The sequence below is a fragment of the Pogoniulus pusillus genome, chromosome 41 (genome assembly GCF_015220805.1).
Source record: "Pogoniulus pusillus isolate bPogPus1 chromosome 41, bPogPus1.pri, whole genome shotgun sequence".
Classification (NCBI taxonomy): Eukaryota; Metazoa; Chordata; class Aves; order Piciformes; family Lybiidae; genus Pogoniulus; species Pogoniulus pusillus.
Window position 1 is genome coordinate 1,237,965 of NC_087304.1, and position 18,474 is coordinate 1,256,438.

Consider the following 18,474-nt stretch of genomic DNA (forward strand, 5'->3'; position numbering starts at 1 on the left):
TGTCTCCCTGGGGCCCAGGGGATGAGAAAAGGCAGCTCATCAGCACTTGCAAACCTACTGCCCCGGGGCCTGATTTCCAGAAGGAAAAGAGATTTAGAAGGCTATAAACCTCAAACAGACTGAAGGCTGCTGCTGGGGGCTAGGGCAGGGAATTCCCCCGGAGCTCTGCAAGGCTACAGCTAAAAGCAGGCAGCACAGAGCTCAGGTCAACCTCCCAGCAAATGAAGCTCCCCTCCCCCACCTCATCTTCTGCAATCCAGACAGGACAGGTACAGGCTTCTTTTTATTAAAAGACATCTTCAGCAAAAAAAAAACCAAAAGATATTTTAGTACAAAACCCAAAAGTTTAAAATACAGAAAGTACAGCTGCTGCTTCTGCCAGCACCAACACGTATAAATTACAGCACATCCTCGTGAACACTGCATGTACAGACAGAAACAAACCAACCCAGGCAGCCCAGAGACAGGGGCCAGCATCCTCCACCTGGCTCTGCAGCCAGGAGCACTGCAGTTGCTGACACCTCCCGGGGTGGGGGACGCCCTGGAAGCCCCAAGGTGGCATTTTGCCCACCTCTCTCCAGACAGCCAGCCCCAGAGCACCTCCCAGGGGGGCTTGCAGCTCTTGCACAGACCCCTGTGTGTTGTGCCCTGGCCCCTCAGAGCCAGCTGGGGGGGGTGCAGGTGGGATGGTGCTGATCACTCTGCAGAGCCCCAGCAGCCTGCTGGGAGAAGGCAGCTCTGGAGGCTCCAGGGGGATGTACAGCTCACAGCAGGGCTGGCTCAGCCCAGGGACAGTCACTGCTCTGTACCTGCACTGTCCTAAGCATCCTACTCCCTGGTAGGCTCCAGAGCTTGAGACTCAACCTTCCAGGCTCTGGCCCTCATGTGAGCAGCTGCAGGATCCCATCCCTTGCCCCCTGGAGGTGGAAGCTGTTTCCCCAGCTCCCAGCAAATCCTAGCACAGCCAGAAAGAGGGCTTCAAAGCTGCGGGGGCCAAGGAAGCCAAGAGAGCCTGAAGGCCCTTTCCGCAGTGTCCTTCAGCCTTCTCACCAAACCCCACAACCAAGTCACCAGAGCAGGAGCTGTGCAGATGAAGCTGCCTGAGGCTCACTGGGCCACAGCACCAGCGAGGGAAGGAGGCTCTGGGGACCGTCACAGGAGGTACACAGGACATCACTGGGGAACAGCAGTGAAAAAGACAGCACACAGCAAGGGGTACAGAGGTACCCAATACTTGGGTCCAGGGTACCAAAATACTTCAACGTGCTCCCCCCTTCCCCCAGGCTCAGCTCATCACAACTAGCACAGAAGTGTTCAGACGGGACAGAAAGCACCAGAAGACAACTTGGACTTGCTACAGCAGCACATGCCAGGGTGGAAGACCCTTGTGCAGGCTCTGGAGGTGAATCTCCCTGCTGGTGGCTCCTCTTCTGGTTTGAGAGCTTCCAGCCAGGGGTTTCAGGCAAATGGAGCTGCTTTATCTACAGCACGGAGCTGCTGTGCCACCAGAGGGCTGCCAGCCAAGAGGAGCTCCTCAGGGGCTGCCCAGGAGGGCAGGTTCGGTTCTTTGTAAACACCAGGTGATGGAGCACAGCTCGGTGCTCCGTGGAGAAAGTCAAGTCTCAAGTGGCAGCTTTAGAGCTCTGTCTCCAGCACTGCAGGTTGGATTTTCATGGTGGTGGACTTGAGAGGGTAGTACCTGCCCTTCCAGGTCTTCCAGAAGATGCCCTGCTTGCGCTCGTGCCTCTGCCGCGGGATGGAGCGGAAGTATTTGCCGTTGAGGTTGGCATGGCCACAGGTGCTGAACCACCAACCACCTGCCCAGGCAAGAGAGGCAGGTTAGCCACAGCACTCCCCAGCAGAAAGCAAACCCAGGTTCAAGGCAGATGCTGCCTCCATTATCCCCACTTTTCCAGGGCTTCAGAACCTTACGAGAGCACTTCACAAGTCTCCTGTGCCAGGAAACCTTTGCACTCACCCTGCATGAGATCAGGATGCATCTGCAACACCCTCAAACCCTTCAGCAGCCCCATCTCAGCTCACTGCTTTGCTGGAAAGGCTTCCAAACAAGGTGGCAGCCAACAAAGGCACTTAGTGCCATGGTCTAGTTGATTGGATAGGGCTGGGGAATGGGTTGGACTGGATGATCTTGGAGGTCTCTTCCAACCCAGTTGATTCTATGAAAGCTGTTATAGAGACAGCACAGGAGCACTGCACCCAGCTCTGGTGCCCCCAGCACAAAGAAGACACTGCTGGAATAGGTCCAGAGGTGGCCATGAAGATGCTCAGAGGCTGGAGAGCCTGCCCTGATGGGACAGTTGGAGCTGTTCAGCCTGGAGAAGAGAAGGCTCCAGGGAGATCTTAGAGCTGCCTGAAAGTAGCTGAAGGGGCTCCAGGAGAGCTGGGGAGGGGCTTTGGACAAGGGCTGGGAGTGCCAGGCTGAGGGACAATGGCTGTGAGCTTTGAGAGGGGAGAGAGTGGAGATGAGGAAGAAATTGTTGAGAGTAGGGTGGGGAGAGACTGGCAGAGGTTGCCCAGGGAGGTTGTGGCTGTCTCTTGTCCATTCCAGGCCAGGCTGGATGAGGCCTTGAGCAACCGGTGCTGGTGGGAGGCATCTCTGCCCATGGCAGGGGGTTGGAACTGGTCCCTTCCAACCCAACCCATCCTGTGATTCTGCCAAGACCTGAATCATGAGCCCCTTGTGGCTTCCCTCCCAGTTCCCTGCAGTGCTCCTCCCAAGGATGTAGCTTTTCCTGGGCAGCAGGGGACCAGCCCTTGGCTTTTGATCAAGTCCCTGACTTTTGGTCAACAGCTGGCTGACTATGCCAGGGTGTGTTGGTCAACAGCTGGCTGACTGTGCCAGGGTGTGCCCAGGTGGCTGAGGCAGCATCCTGGCTTGGAAGCTATATGGCCAGCAAGGCCAGGGCAGGGATTGTCACACTGGACTGGGAACTGGTAAGGTCACGCTTTGAATCTTGGGTTCAGTTTTGGGCCTCAGGAGGACATTGAGGGGCTGGAGCAGGTCAAGAAGGGCAACAAAGCTGGGAAAGGGTCAGGAGAACAGGGCTGGGCAGGAGCAGCTGGGGCTAAGCCCAGAGTAAAGGAGGCTCAGGGCAGATCTCCTTACTTCACCCTGAAAGGAGGTTGGAGCCAGGTGGGAGTTGGTCTTTCCTACCAAGAAGTAAGCAATAGATTAGAGAAAACAGCCTCAAGGTGCCCCAGGGAAGGTTCAGGTTGGACATGAGGAACAACTTCGTCCCCAAAAACGTTGTCAAGGCCCAGCCCAAGCTGCCCGGGGCAGTGTTAAGAGTCTCCAGCCCTGGAGGGGCTTTAAAGCCATGGAGGTGTGGTGCTGAGGGCCATGGGTTAGTGGTGGCCTGGCAGGGTTGGGCTGGAAGATCTTCGAGGTCTTTTCCAAACCAGACCAAAGGGGTCTAGTCCCACAGAGTCCCTGTCCCACTGACAGCCACCAGCAGACAGAGGAGGGCTGGGAGTGCTCAGTGCTGGGAAGGAAGAGCTCATACTGACCTGAGAGGTGCTTGGCACAGTTTGTGTCAGCTTTGAGGTCGTGGTCACGATCCCGAGTGGAGAAGGGCAGCTGCCTGAAGTCACCAATGCAGTTCTCCAGCTCTCCAGACAGAGGTCCCAGCAGGCTGAGTGTGTAGGCTGTGCTCTCACCACCAAGGCTGAAGACAAACTGAACCACCTGGGAATTTCCCTCCCAGTCTTCCAGCTCTATCTGGAGGTTGTACCTCCCCTCTTGGACAAGGTGATGCATCTTCTCCAGGCCCAGCCAGAAGTCACCTGCCACAGGAGACATTGCTTTGGCTGCAGGGGCACAAACTCACTGTGCCAAGAAGACACATGCACAGACTCCAGAGAGCAAAAGAGACAACCCCAAGACACTGCAGCATTTGAGCCACGGTCTGGCACCCACACAACAAGTCAAGAGGACCAAGGGCTCCTGCTCCACTAGCAGTGCACCTCGCTGCTCCCCTTCCTCAGCCCACTGCTGTGCTGGGGCCAGCAAGGGGAATAACCTGTGCTAAGGCACCACTGCTGGCACGGTGAGGAGGCTGCCATCATCATCCACCTACCATGAAGGTCTCCAAAGCCATTCTTGTAGGCATCCCACAGCTGGTCGAAGTCCACAGAGCCATCTGTGCGCCTCTGGACCACTGTCCAGCCCCCTTCTGTGGGCACAAGGGCAGTCACTCAGGGGCACCATTCACTGGGGCACCAGGCAAAGGGCTGTGGGACAGCTCCCCTGCTTTACCTGCAGTCATGTCACAGTAGACTTTGAAGGGCTGAGATCCTGCAGGCTGCACCTGGAAAACACCACTGCTTTGCTGCCCGGTCAGGAAGAGCTGCTGGCAGTCCTCTGGGAGCTCTGAGGAGGGGAAGGAAACAGGACACGGCCCTGAGTCCCACAGCAGGTTGCTCCCACCACAGCCTCAACACTTGCAGCCCTGGCCAGCAGCCCAGCAGCTGTGCAGGGCAGGGCTGGGGCTCTGGCCACGTGCTGGAGATGGCAGCCTCTGACCTCAGCACTTCGCATGCTGTGACCCTGGAGCTCTCCATTTATCCAAACACAGCTCCTTGGGCTTCCATCCAAGGCAGAAGCCAGGCATAGGGCCAGGCTGGGGTGACCCAGGCTGGAGAGTGTGGCTCCCTGTCGAGGAAAGGCCTCAGGAGGTTCCCAGCTCCTTCCCTGCCTGCAGCTGGCAGCAGCAGCCCGCAGGGGGTGGGGCAGTGCCAGAACCGAGCATCCCCATCCCACTCCGAGGCTGAAGCTGCTTCGAAGGGCCTCAGGGGCAAAACAACCCCCCAGAAGTCCTGACATCAGGAAGGCCTCTGAGCATCCAGCACATGACAGTGACTGTGGGGGACCCCAGCCAGATGTGCTGCTGGCACCAGCGGGCATAGGGCCAGGCTGGGGTGACTCTTCTTTGCCCAAGACACACCAAGCAGGGCAGAGAGCCCCAGCTGACTGCACTAGTGGAGCGCCAGGGGTGAGGCCAGCCCCCAGCCTGTCCCCTCCATCCCCTCACCAGCTGGCTCCCACCCCCCGCCCCGCGGGACTTTGCCCGGAGCTGCCAGCACGGCACCGTTTCAACAGCGCCGACAAAAGTCCACCCGCGGCCTCCTCCCGCCGCCCCGGGGGGCAGGCAGGGCAGGGCAGGGTGGGGGGAACCGGTTCCAAAAGCCCAGTCAAAAGGCCACAGGAGGATGTGCTGGGGGGGTCCAGCCCCAGGCTGCCCGTGCAGTCAAGGGGCTCTTTGTCAGCCGGGACAGGTGCCCCCACTGCCCCCAGACAAAGGGGCTCTGTTCTCTGCGCAGGGTGGGATGGGTGGCTCACAGCTGCTGCCAGCACAACCCCACGGCAGAAGGGTGAAGAGACCCAGAGCCAAGGCCTGGGCTGCGCCGGGTGCTAGCCCCAGGGTCAGGGCTGGCACTGGGTGGCAGTGGGGAGAGGCTCCCTGCACGGCCACAGAGCCTCACATAGGGCAGAAAGGAGGGAAAGTTGGGGGGGGGGGTTGAGTTGCTGAGGGCAAGAGCAGCCCCCATGGAGCATCACCTTTTGCTCACATCCTCACTGGGCACCTGGGGAGTCCCAGTGCTGCTCTGTGGCAAAGAGAAGAGCCACAACAGGAGGAAGGGTCAGTGTGGCAGGGACATGGGGACAGCAGTGTGATGCCACTGACCTATCCCCTCCTCGGCACAGGGAGTCCCTCTCCCACCAGACAGCCCTGCAACCAGCATGGCCCATTGGCATCCATCGTAGCCCTGGGCTGATGTTGGCACCGGGCTGATGGCACCAAGCCCATAGGAGGAGCATGTGGCCCCAGGACTTCCCCCACGGCCTGCACACGTGGCTGGAGGGTGAGTGTCTTGCAGACAAAGCCACCTGCACTGCAGGGAGGCTGAGGACATCGCTGCCATCCCAACTGCATAGGTGGATGCAGCCAGAAGCCGAGGCAGGGTCAGAAGGACAATCCACAACCTGTGCCCTTCCCTCACATCTGCAGCCACCTCCTCTCACAAGCCTGGCAGCAGGGAGGTGCTGGAGGCTACTGGGCTCACCCAGCTCTGATCCTCATCTCCTCTCCCAGCACTGCTGGGATGGTTCCCTGGGCAGCCCCAGCATGCAAAAATCAGCCCTATCATCCCTGGCTGTTTATCTGTGCCTTGGCCACTGACTGCCTTTGGATCTCTTTTGCCTTCCTGGGGCAGTGGTGACATTCACACAGCTGAATGAGATGCAGCTGCCTGAACAGCCTCAGCTCAGCCTTTTTGTTTGAGGAGCAGGCTCATTAGCTCCAGCTCACACTGCACATCTGTAGGGCACCAGCAGAACAAGACCTCCTGGCTGCTCTGGATGTTTTTCTTTCCCTCCTCCTTTATTTAGCCAAACAAGAGGGAAGAATCAATAAGGCTGGCTGGAGCTGCCCCAGGCACGGCACCAGATTTACCCAACAGGATCTCCAGGCATGACAGGACATCACCTCCCGGGATAAACAGCCTTCCTCGCAGATGGCAGGGCATGCCTGGAGCTCTTTGCATCACCTCCCCCCCACTCACCCCAACTATTTTGGAGCCGCAGCGCCACGGGCAGACAGTGAGCAGGGCTCACCTTTCCCTTACTGGGCTGGCTGCCAGCGAGCGCAGGCTCTGCCTAAAGACGTGATCCTCTTTCTGCAAGCCAGTAAACCTTTCACTCTCCAGGCTGCTTCAAGCCTTCAACTTTCACATGCTTGGCCCCATGCCAGCTCTGGCCTGAAAAAACTTGTGTTCACTGGATGCAAATAAAAGGGTCTTTCTGGAAGAGCTGCTGGGGGAGCTTATTGCTGCTGCCCGGGGCCCTGCTGCGCCGTGGCTCTGCCCGACAATAGCAGGGAGCCGCTGGCACAAGGCTCCTCGGTGCTGCCTGCTCTGGAGGCAGCCACAGGGCTCCCCAGGCAGAGGGCACAGGGCTGCCCTGCCAGGCAGTGCTTGGAGATCTGCCAGAAAATTCAACTTGCTTATGAGGGGAAGCCAATTTGTTTTCTGTCAGCAGTATCAACATCAGGGATCAGACAAGACAAGGGAGAGCTCACAGCTGGCCAGGTAGCAGGCAGGATGCCCAGGGCACTGAGGATGCTCAGAGCGTCCCCACTGGGCACAGAGTGGCACCAGAAGGTGCTAAGCTCTCAGCACTACGCTTCACAAGTATTGCTACAGCCAGCAGCACAGCCTACATCTGTCACCAGCAAGTAGCAAAGACTCAATTCCATCTCCCTGGCCCCTTTCAGAAGGGGAGTCGAACTAATTGTTTGGCTTGGCTGACTTCTAAAGATTCCTTCCATCCCAAACAACTCTAGAACACTATGGCACACTCCTGAAGGCAAGTCACAATGCAGAGTGGGAAAAGAAATGGGGAAAAGACGTTCTGAGACAGTTATCTGGCTTGCAGCACTGCTCTGACTGGGGGAGACCTCACATAGCCCTGCCGAGCGCTGCCCAGCCCTGCCGAGATGAGCACCAGAAGGAGTTTTGGAGCCCTGTGTTGCATCTCTCAACTTGTCTGCATCGATTCTGCAGCTCTTTGTTCTGCCCACCCAGCTTCCAGGCACACCAGGGACAGCTCTAGACTCCACAAACAAATTCCATGTGTTTCCCCATAGCTATCTCCGTGCAACACCCCAGGCAGCATTTCCCCATGCATCCTCACCCTGCCTGGTTTCTGTTTTGGCTCACGTTGGACATCCCCAGACAGCTGCACAGATGGAGCCAGCACCATGATTTAGCTGACACAACACGAGAGCAGCTGCTCCTGGCCAGAAAACCCTGTGGGGACATCAGTTCCTGTCTGGGCGGGAGGCTGCAGGACGCGGCACAGCCGAGGACACATCTCTGCTCCGCTGCCTTTCACTCGGCCGGAGCTGCTCCAGCCCCCTGCCAGCAGGGAGGATGCTCCAGGCAGAGCTGTGGATGCAGCATCCACTTGCCTGCTCTACTGAATGCCTCCCAGGGCCTCCACTGCAGCTCAGCACCTTCTGCTGAGGACAGTGCAGGCTGAGGCTTTGGTCTTTATTATGGGCCCTGAACATGCGCCAAGGCAGATGGACCCACAAGGTTCCAGCTCTCCTCCCAGGGCTCCCCAATTCTCCTCCTGGCACCAGCATAGCACACTGAGAAGCAAACCCTCTCTGGTAAAGAGAGAGCAGGTGAACAAAAGTCCAGAGAGCACAGATGCTCCTTTCCTGCCTGCATTCCCACACACACCTGCCAATCCTCTCTGACAAATACCTGCTAGCAGCCTTTGTCCACTCCCTGCTGCATTCTTAATGCCAGGCAGGAAAATTCCTCTGAAATCCTTAAATTCCTGCTGGACTAATGCTGATCCAAAAGGCTAGGATCTGCCTGTGCTCCAGATCCCCTCTGCCTGGCCAATCTCCCAAGCTCTGGTTTTGCAAGCAAATCTCACATCCTGACTCAGGACAACTGAACTTTTTGTTTCCAAACAGTTGCAACTGCTGAGGGCTGCTGCAGCAGGGAGCAGTGGGGTAGAATGGGCAGATACTCACTCTGCATCAGCACAGGCTCCCCACTGGCATTCTGGCTCTGGTTGGTGAGGCTGAGGCTCTTCAGGTTTATCTTCCACTTGGGAGACTGTGTTTTGTTGTCCTTCAGGTGTAAAGGGATTAGTAGATTGACCTGAAAAAAAATGCACAAGTCAGAGCAGTTTTATCTCAGCTCATTTCCAACGCTGCTACTCAGGGCAGCTGCTGGGCCAAGCTGCCAGCTGCTCCCCCATGACCAGAGCTGGGGCTGAACTTGCCCAGAAACGTCAAGGAACAGGAGCCAGAACATGACTGTGGGATGTCACACCCCTGCTAAGGAGCTTATTTCACAAAGGATGAGCCTAGAGTCTGTTCCCACACACCAGTTCCTTCCACTGCTTGCAGCTTACTACCAATAACCAGGGGCGTGGTCTTTATAGGGTACCCAAAGCCAGGTAGCAGCAGCACAACCAGTTCTGGTTTTGCTATCCCCAGAGCACGGTGCCAGAGCAGTCGGTGCCAGGGTCCTGCAGCACACAGGACCAGCAGCAATCCCCTAGCTAGACAGAGGGACAAGAGCTCACCTTGCTCTGCAGGCTTTTGATCTGCAGATTCTGCTTGTCCAGCTTATACTGCTGCTGCTTGATCTTCTGCAAGAGCTCCTCGATCCGCAGGTTCTGTGCGTCCATCAGGGACTGCGAGGGGAAGAGCCAGTTAAGCCCTGCAGCTCTGGGCAGAGCTGGTTGTGTCAGAGGGGCTGGTGCCAGGGACACTGCGAGCAGCTGCGAGGAGCAGTCCCGCCGGGGACCGATCCCGATCCGCTGCTCCCAGGAGGGTCGAATGCCCGCAATGCTCCGAGCGTGCCCCGCAGGACTGCTCCCCGCAGCAAGCCCCTTCCAGCCGCTCCCGGCAGGCTCCATCCCCTACCTCCGCTGCTCCCCACCGTGCAAGAACCCCTCCTCGACTCCCCCCCCAGGCTGGTCCCAGGTGTCTCGGGCGTGTCTGGTGCCCACTCCCCCTCAGGTCGCTTCCAGCGGCTGGTTGGGTCGAAGCTCCCCTGTTCCCTCGGTCGCTCCCGCTGCCTGGCTGGGTCGGGTTCTCCCCGCTCCCCCGGGGCCACTCCCGGCGCCTTCCCCGCGTGTTGGGTTTCCCCCGCTCCCTTGGGACCGCTCCTCCCGCGGTCGCTCCCGGTGTCCCCCAGCGCGGCGGGTCCCGCGGGCGATGCTCACCTGCAGCGCTCCCAGGTCCCTGGCGCTCTGGTTGCCGCCCGGCCGCGCCTGCAGCGCCTGCCGAACGCGGCCCTCCAGCTGCTCCAGCCGGCCCTGGATCTCGGCTTTGTCGGCCGCCACCTCCTCCAGGCGCTGCCGCAGAGCCTCGGAAAGGTTGAGGAGCTGCCGGCCGCGGCCCTCCAGCTCCCGCACGCTGTCCCGCAGCCGCTCGCCCCGCTCCTGCGCCTCCCGCGCCTGCCGCAGCAGCCTCCCCATGGAGCTGTTGTGGGCGTTCAGGCGGCTGCCGAGCTCCCGCATCTGCCCCTTGGTGCGGTCCACATGCTCCTTCAGGCCGTGCCCGAGCTGCAGCAGCCCGTGGGCGATCACGTTCACCTCGTCCCAGGAGGCGAACTGCGCTCGCCGCTCTTTGCCTGCCGCCGCCCGCCGCTCGGCACCGGCCCGGCCCGCCGCGGGCCCCGGAGCCGCGGCCACGGCCGCCGCGGTGCACAGCAGCAGCGCTGCCCCGCTCAGCTGCATGGCTGCTCCGCCGAGCCGTGCGCCGGCCCCGGGGAGCTGCACGCCGGCTCCGCCACCAGTGCCCGCCCAGCCGCCTCGGCCCCGCTTTTATCGCCGGCCGCGCACGGCGGCGGGGAGGGCCCCGGAACCGCCCCCTCCCCTCCCCGCCCGCCCTGCCCCGCCGCTTTGTTCGCCCTCCCCGGCCCTGGGCTCAGGCCGCTCCGCAACCGCCGCCCGTGGCAGCCCCGACTCCGAGCCCCGGCCATCCCCCGCCCCCCCGGCTCCGGGCAGCCTCGGTCCCTCGCCGCTGAGACCTGCCCTCGCCTCGTCCTCGCACCGCGTCTCGTCCTCATGCCCGTTTCTATTCCCGGTTCCCCGTCCTCATTTCTATCCCCATGCCAGTCCCCATTCCCATCCCTTTCTCCACTCCCATCCCGGTCCTCATCCCTGTTCCCATCTCCAGTCATCCTCATCTCCATTTCCATCTCCACCTCCATCCTTATGCCTGTCCTCATCCCTGTCTCCACTCCCATCCCTGTCCCCATCCATCCCTGCTGTCTGCCCTGCTTCCAACCCTGCACTCTTCTCTCCTAAGCGCTGCCACTTGGTTCCCCACTGCCATGAGGCCCCAGCCTGCTGCCCTACCATGTGTCCTGTCCCCAGGCCATACCCCACGGGGAGCTGCTGGGCTTGGGGTGGTGCCACAGGCTCCCAGGCTCCCTAATGAGTGCTGCAGGCCCTAGAGTGAGTGCCCCCTGGGGGTACAGGGCTCTGCTGGGTGTCTCAGCCCTGGCATGGGTGCATGCTGAAGGTACAGGGCTCCCAGTTGATGCTTTGTGTGGTGCTGCCAGCCCTGGCACGGTGCATGCTTGGAGTCAGCAGGTCATTCACTCCTCTGAAGGCTCCCAGGCTCTGAGAGTGCCAGGAGTGGATTCCTTCCCCCCCCCCTAAGGCTTCAGCCATCCCCCCTGTGAAAAATGTGCCTCGTTTCACTTGCAGTTGTCATGGCCTCCAGTTAGCAGCTCTGCCTCTTGCCCTGCCTTTACCCCTGCCTTGGAGGGATTTTCAGGCTCTGCTTTTCTCCCCCGAAGGACTTCACACACCACTCGTGGGGCTTTTCAGACAACAGCAGGTGGAGCCTTCTGCTCCCTCCCTGCCGGGGGTTTCCCTCTGCTGCCCCAGCACCCAATCTCTCTGCTGCAAAGCAGGGAGCTCAGTTCCCATCTTTAGGGGCTAATTCCCACCACTGGCTGGGCCTTGCCCGTGTGCCTGACTGGCAGTGAGTCCCCATGACACCAGTCCCCATTCTCATCTCTGTCCCCATCATGCCTCATCCCTGTCCTGCAGACACCCCCCCCCCCCATCCTCCCTCAGCAGTTCTGCCTCCATTTCACCCCTGCCAGTTGCAGCTTTTACCCTTCCAGGACCCCGTTTGTCAGCCCGGGTGCAGGCAGGGTGGTGGCACGGGGGCAGTGGCCACCTCGATCAGCTTTCCCACCCCACACAGCTCTTCCTCAAGGATTTGTTGCCGGGAGCCTGTGTCTGGGATCTGCTGCTCCATTTCACTGCGGTTCTGCAGAGCAGATTTTCAGCCCAGCCCCCCCGTGGCACTCAGCCCTGCTGGAGCCCTGACGTGAGCTCCCACACACTTCCACCAGCCCAAATCCTTCTCCCTGTGCCCAGCCAGGCAGCTAACATTGCAGATTTCCCATCTTTTGCCTTGGCAGAGATGAACTGCCTGTGCCAGGAGCGAAGCACCTCGCTGGCCTCGGTGTGTTTCTGCTGCCAGGGTTTGGGAGGCTCCTGCAGGAATCTCCAACCTCCACTTTCTTATTCTGGGCCATTTCCAAGCATTTCCCAGGCTGCTGTTGGAGGACAGGGGAGTGAGAGGCCTCAGGGCAGGGACCCAGCACACGGAGGGTTCACAGAGGTAGGAGCTGAGAAGGAGGAATTTGGGAGATCTGGAAAAGCACCTTCCCAACCCCCACCTCTAGCCACCCCCAGTGGGTGCTTTCTCCTCTAGTCTGTGGCCAGAAGGAATTTTTCTAGTGAGGAAAAAAAGAAACACCCCCACGCAGCCCCCCCCCGGGGAAGCAGAAAGGAAACACTGGAGGGGAAAAAGAAACAACAGAAAATGCCAATTGTGGTCACTGCTTTTTCCAGCCCCTGCGGTCTGGGGGCCCCTCTGAGCTCTGCTCTGGTTACTGCAGCAGAGATGGGGATGTGCTGGGGGTGGTGGTGCTGGGGAGCAGTCGCTGGCAGGTTCAGAGCATCAGGGGTCTTGAGAACCCTGCGTGGCACTGTGGGGTGCCCCTGGGTGCCCTGGGTCAGGCCAGATGGCATTCGTCTGCCTCCCCCAAGGCACGGATCCGCTACTGTACCCACCCCACCCTGAGTGCTGGAGGGGCAGCCACAGCTCTGCCAAACCTTCCTGGGTGGAGCTATCCCCCAGATCCTTTTCTCCTTGATCCTGTTGGATTTTGGCATCCCAGGAGAGAGCGAGCTGGCAGGAGCCGTGCCCGCAGAGCCTGAGTCAGAGCGCCCAGCATCCCGAGAGCCCTCCAGACTGGGAAACCCCCCAGTCACTGGGGCAAAGGGGGGAGCAGGGTTTGATGTGCTGCTGGCTGCTCAGGCAGCACAAATCCCGTGGGCAACTTCCCCTCCTTGCTTGCCCAACGGCCTGGGGTTCCCGCGGGCGCCGCGGCGGACGTGCGGCCACTGCTTGTGCTCTGCGGCTGCAGCGTTTGTGCTGTGGCAGGAGAGAGGTGATGCAAGCAGCTGAGGTCTGCTGCTGAGCAGCCACAGGCTTTATGCTTTTCCTCTGGCTGTGTTTTCCTGCTGGGACACCTCCTGTTTTGCCCCAGTATGAGTGTTTAATATACATAAATGAAAAGTCCCCTGAGGCTCTGGGCTGCCCCAGACCCTGGGTCAATGGGGTCATGCTCAACAAGAGCTGGAGGCACTTGAGTTGCAATATGCCAGCAAGGGCATTTCTCTGTGCCAGGAGGCAGCCCAGCTCTGCCTGGCATGAGCAAGGGCAGCTGCCAATATCTCTGTGAGGTCCCAGTGTGGTTTGGGGCTGGGGAAGGGTTGAGGTTTGCTCCTGGGTGGATGAAGGACCCTGCACAGCAGAATGCCCCCCCAAAGACCCTCCCTCAGCCTGGCAGACCCTGTGGCCTTTGGGACATTGGATCAGCGAAGGGAGCAGCTGCTAAAGGGGACCCATGGGGCTGTCCCTGGGTTTCTGCATGCATCATTGGGGTCCCTCAATGAAATCATCTCCCCTCTGGGGTCATCCCCTGGTGAGGCAAAAGCAGGCTCCAAGGGAAGTTACTCATGGAGGTCTCCGTGGGAACAGAGGTCGCTTCCACCCCATCCCTATCCTTATCTCAGCCACCACACCCATTCCCATGGCCAGCCCCATCCCCTCTTCTATGCAATCCTCCCAACCCACCTGGCTGGGAAAGGCTGAATGCCCAGCACACACCACAGGCAGCTTCTCCAAAGAGCTCCCATCTGCCTGGTGGCACATCCCCACCTCCATCCCCATCCCTATCCCCATCCCTATCCCCATCCCCATCCCCATCTCTGTCCCCATCCCGTCTCATCCCCGCGTGGCAGGCTGCTGTGCTGGCTGCCTTTGTTCCCTGCCTCTCTCCACGCTGCTCCTTCCCACGCTGACCCCGCAGGTCACTGTGCGAAAGTTCAGGACGGAATTCTTGCAGCTGCTGAGCCCTGGGCTGGCGTCACCAGCTGGAGATGCTGCCTTACAGGAAGGCTGCTCACAGGGCGGTTGTACTGCTGGGAAGGGCGAGCGTGAGGAGGCTCCGGGAGAGGGGAGCAGGGCGGGTGGGAGCGGCGCTGTCCCCGCTGCAGCGAGGGTTAAGTTCTCCAGAGCTCCTCTGATTCAGCGAGGTCGGAAGACATCCAAAGGGATTTCCTAGCAGCCCGTGGCTGAGCACAGCAGCACGTCTGACTCCGAGAGGCACTGGCAGCATTCCTGGCTGGAGCAGGACCCCCACTCTCAGCCCTGCTCCAGGCAGTGAGTTATCCACCCTCCAGCCGCGGGGCCCAGCCCTGCTAGCAAAACAGTTCTGCCTGCTGCAAGCCCCACAGGCCGGGGTCATTATTCCCACGTGTGACGGTTTGGGAGTTACCCATCCCCCCCACCCCCCCTGTGAATCTCCCAGACTGGACTCAGCTGGGTGGAAGTGAAGGAATGGAGCTTTGTGTTCACAGCTCAGCACAATGCACAGCAGATCTTTAGCACAGAGCTGTGCTCAGAAACACACAAGTTAAAGGTAATCCAGAAACACAGCTCCCCTCCCAGAAACCAGAGCCCCCAGCAGGGGCTCCCAACCACCCTTCCACCTTCTTTCCACCCCTCTGCCTTATCCCAGAGTCTGCCTTGCATGCAAGGTGAGCTGGGAGGATCAGCAGAAGGGTTGGTTGGGTTACACAGACCCAGGCAGAACAGCAGAAGCCCAGGGAGGAAGCACAGACAGCATCAGACTCTGACAGACAGAACTCTGACTGTCTCATCTCTGGTTGTGTCCTTGCTTCTATGCACCTCAGCAAGCCCATGAGGGAAGCAGACATCATGATAGTTTCCTTTTCACAGCCTGTAATCTAATTGTTCTCATTAAAACGTTCCAGTTAGCCTCAAACCAGCATACCACTCTTCCCCAGCATGAGCATTCCTGGCCCAGAACTCCCCTCCCTCCCTGCTCCTAAGAGGGGCTGTGTGGCTCCTGGCCTTGCCATGTGGCAGCAAGGGTCCAGCCCAGCTCCTGCACTGAATGATCCTGGAGGTCTCTTCCAACCTGGTTGATTCTATGGTTCCTGCAGCCCACCTGGACCCGCCTGACGGCCAGGCTGCTTGTACCCCGACCCTCACGGCCCCAGGGGGGCTGGTGACAGTGGGGTGGCACAGGCTGCCTGAGCACCAGCCTCATCCTTCCCCAGGGCCAGGGCCACAGCCTCATCCCTGTTTGCAAAAGCTTCTGCTCGTCATGGGGCTGCTTCTCGAGCAGAGACTTCCAAGCAGTGAGTCAGAAGCATGAGGAACTCGTTGCAGCCGTCGGGCCGTGGCCAGGATCAGCTGCACTGGCAGCTCTGACATGCTGCCCAGGCTCCATTCCCACTCCTCCTCTGGCTGTCCCTGCTGGCACAGAGCAGCCCTGGGTAAACCACTGCCACCTCAACAGAGGGGAGAAGATGTGGGTACCAGGGCTGCAGTGTCCCCTATGGGCTCTGCAGCACGGGGTGAGGGTCACAGCTACCCTGGGGTTCCTCTGACCCCGGGGAGGTCCCAGGCACTCTCCCCCCGGATCGGGGGAGTCCATTTTCGTGCTTCAAAAGCCGGCAGAGGAGGGCCAAGATCTCGGCCCAGGCAGCCTCCTTGTTTTGCTGGCGGCGCCGGAGGAGAGTTATGTAAGTCTGCACCATCCTTTACTCCTGCTGCCGTCGCAGGGCTCCTCGCAGAGGGCTGAGGTTACTGTGCCGAAGGTCGCAGATGCCAGAAGGCAGGAAACCGGCAGGCTGGGGTTAACGTGGGCAGGGAAACCCGATCCTTACTCGTACAACCATCCCCCGGCTCGAACGACGTTCGCCTTGCCTCGGGGGCTCTCCAGGGCTGAGCCTGCGGCTCCTCAGCGCAGGGAGCTGCACGTCCGCGGGGCGTGGAGGCTGCCCTCGGCACACTCCGTTTGCTCCAGAGACGCTGAGGGAAGGGCCAAAACTAGGGCTGGGCTCCACTGTCCCTGTGACACAGATGACAGCATCACAGAGGATAGGAGCTGGAAGTGACCTCTGGAGAGCATCGAGTCCAACCACCTGCCAGAGCAGTCACACAGGGCAGGGCACACAGGAGCACATCCAGGTGGGGCTTGAGAGTCTCCAGAGAAGGAGACTCCACAACCTCTCTGGGCAGCCTGCTCCAGGCCTCCAGCACCCTCACACCAAACAGGTTTCTCCTTGTGTTGAGGTGGAAGCTCCTGGGTTCCAGTCTGTGCCCATTGGCTCCTGTCCTGGCACAGGACAGCACTGAAGAGAGCCTGGCCCAGCCTGGCCCCTTCTTGACTCCTACCCTTGAGGTATCATAACCATTGATCAGATCCCCTCTGGGGCTCCTCTTTTCCAGGCTCAACAGCCTCAGGGCTCTCAGCCTTTGCTCCTCACAGAGGTGCTCCAGGCCCCTCAGCACCTTTGTAGCCTTCACTGGACTCGCTCCAGTGGTTCCCCATTTCTCTTGGCATGGCCAGTCCAGAACTGGACCCAGCACTCCAGAGATGGCCTCACCAGAAGACTGAGAGGGGATTTAATCAATGTTTATCAATATCTGAGGGCTGTGGGTCAGGAGGGGGGGGACAGGCTCTGCTCACTGCTCCCTGGGATAGGACAAGGAGCAATGGATGGAAGCTGCAGCACAGGAGGCTCCACCTCAACACAAGAGGAAACTTCTTGACTGGAAGCACTGGCACAGGCTGCCCAGAGAGGTTGTGGAGTCTCCTTGTGTGGAGCCTTTCCAGGCCTGTCTGGATGTGTTCCTGTGTGCCCTGAGCTAGATTGGATGGTCCTGGTCTGGCAGGGGGGTTGGACTGGATGATCTCCTTGGATCCCTTCCAACCCCTGACATCTATGATCTGTGATCCTGTGACCAGAGCAGAGCAGAAGGAGAGGAGAACCTCCCCAGACCTGCTGGTGAACAGCAGTGGTTTTCCTTTCATTAGCAACCTTTGTCTAGGGACAGAGACAGTGGCTTTGGAAGAGCCCTTGGTGGGCACAGGGCTGGCAGTTCCTCCACTCTCTGGAAGGAGGTGCCCAGAGCTGCTGGAAGCAGAGAGCTGCAGTTGTGAGTGTGAGTGCAGCATCTGTGGTCCAGTCTCCACTCCTGCTGCCCACCCCCTCCTCTGGCATGGGGCTGGAGGCGTTTCTGGCACCACTCAGCACTTATCAGTCAGCATCTGCTGGTGACCATGACCTCTCCATCCTGCTGGCACAACCCCTCGTGGGCTGGATCTCCTGATGCAGCACAGATGGCTTTTTTGCCTTGCACCATGTGATAAAGCTCAGGGTCACTTCTGCTGCCCAGGAAGGGTTTTTGGCACCCTGTGATGTGCAGGAGGGGTGGACATGCAGGAGGGGTGGACATGCAGGATGGGGTGGACATGCAGGATGGGTGGCTGCACTGGCCCTGTCCAGCAGCTTTCTAGGTGAGCCCTGGGTAAGTGCTGCTTGGCTTCCTGTGCTCTCCCATGCACTGCCTTCACCTCCTGCTTTGCCCAGCAGATTGTTTCCTACTGTCCCTTTGTCCCCTAGTGCTGGGTGGGACGGGGGCAGGACACGCAGGGCACACCCACAGCAAGGGACAATGTGAGCTGCTTGGAGCTAGGCTGGCAGCAAAGGGCTGGCTGCAGGGCCAGACCAACGCTGCTGCCAGTTTAGGCTTTGCTGCACCCACAGCCAGCAGTAGCCATGTCCAGTGAGGGCTCTGCTGGCTCCCTGCACCCCCCTGCACCCCATGGAGCCATGCCTGCTTTTGCCACCCAGCAAGAGACCTGCTGCCTTCTACCCCCCCGGGAGAGACCTACAGGACCTCAGACAGAGGAGTGCCAGGGGAGATGCTCCTCACCCAGCCAATGCAGGGAGGAAGCACCCAAAAGGGCATGGTCCTGAAAGCTCCAGCTTGGGATCCAACCTCTCCCCCGAGCCTTTCTGCTCAGCTCACAACGTGGTGCTTGGGCTCCTCACCCAGCTCTGGTGGCAAGGCAGAGCGAGAGGCTTGGCCATAGCCCAGGGCAGCAGGCAAAGTCGTGGGGACACTTCTCAGCCCACTCAGTCAGCTGCATCCAAACTGAGCTCAGCTGCTTGCCAGGCTGCCTGGGAATGCTGCCCTTGGGATGCAGCTGGGAAGTGGCTGGGAAGTTTTCTCCTGCTGCAGGTCACATCGAGAAGGTGAGGGGAAAGGATAGCAAAGGCTTTGTGGGGTGGGGCCCATGAGGAAGTGACAGCCCCAAGCTGTTGCACGCAGTTGCTGGCAGGATACATGAGTAGCTCTGAACCTTCAGCCAAGCTTTGTCAGGATTTTTGCACTGGCTCTGGGTTTTTCCAGATTTTCCCACCCCACAGGATGCTGAGGCACTGAGAGATTCAAACCCCCACAGCTTTCTGTTCACTGCAGTGAAAACTTGAACAGCAGCAAATGA

The 18,474-nt window shown here is 59.6% G+C and overlaps 1 protein-coding gene across 1 annotated transcript; it reads right to left on the bottom strand.

The window, feature by feature from the left end:
* Positions 1–270: 270 nt before the first annotated feature.
* ANGPTL4 (angiopoietin like 4) lies at positions 271–10,314 on the bottom strand. Its single transcript, XM_064175022.1, has 7 exons — positions 9,773–10,314; positions 9,128–9,238; positions 8,568–8,697; positions 4,277–4,390; positions 4,098–4,193; positions 3,529–3,804; positions 271–1,817 (listed from the first exon to the last, which is right to left on the bottom strand). Exons 1-7 carry the CDS (start codon positions 10,286–10,288, stop codon positions 1,636–1,638), a joined length of 1,425 nt encoding a protein of 474 aa, XP_064031092.1. The 5' UTR covers positions 10,289–10,314; the 3' UTR covers positions 271–1,635.
* Positions 10,315–18,474: the final 8,160 nt, after the last annotated feature.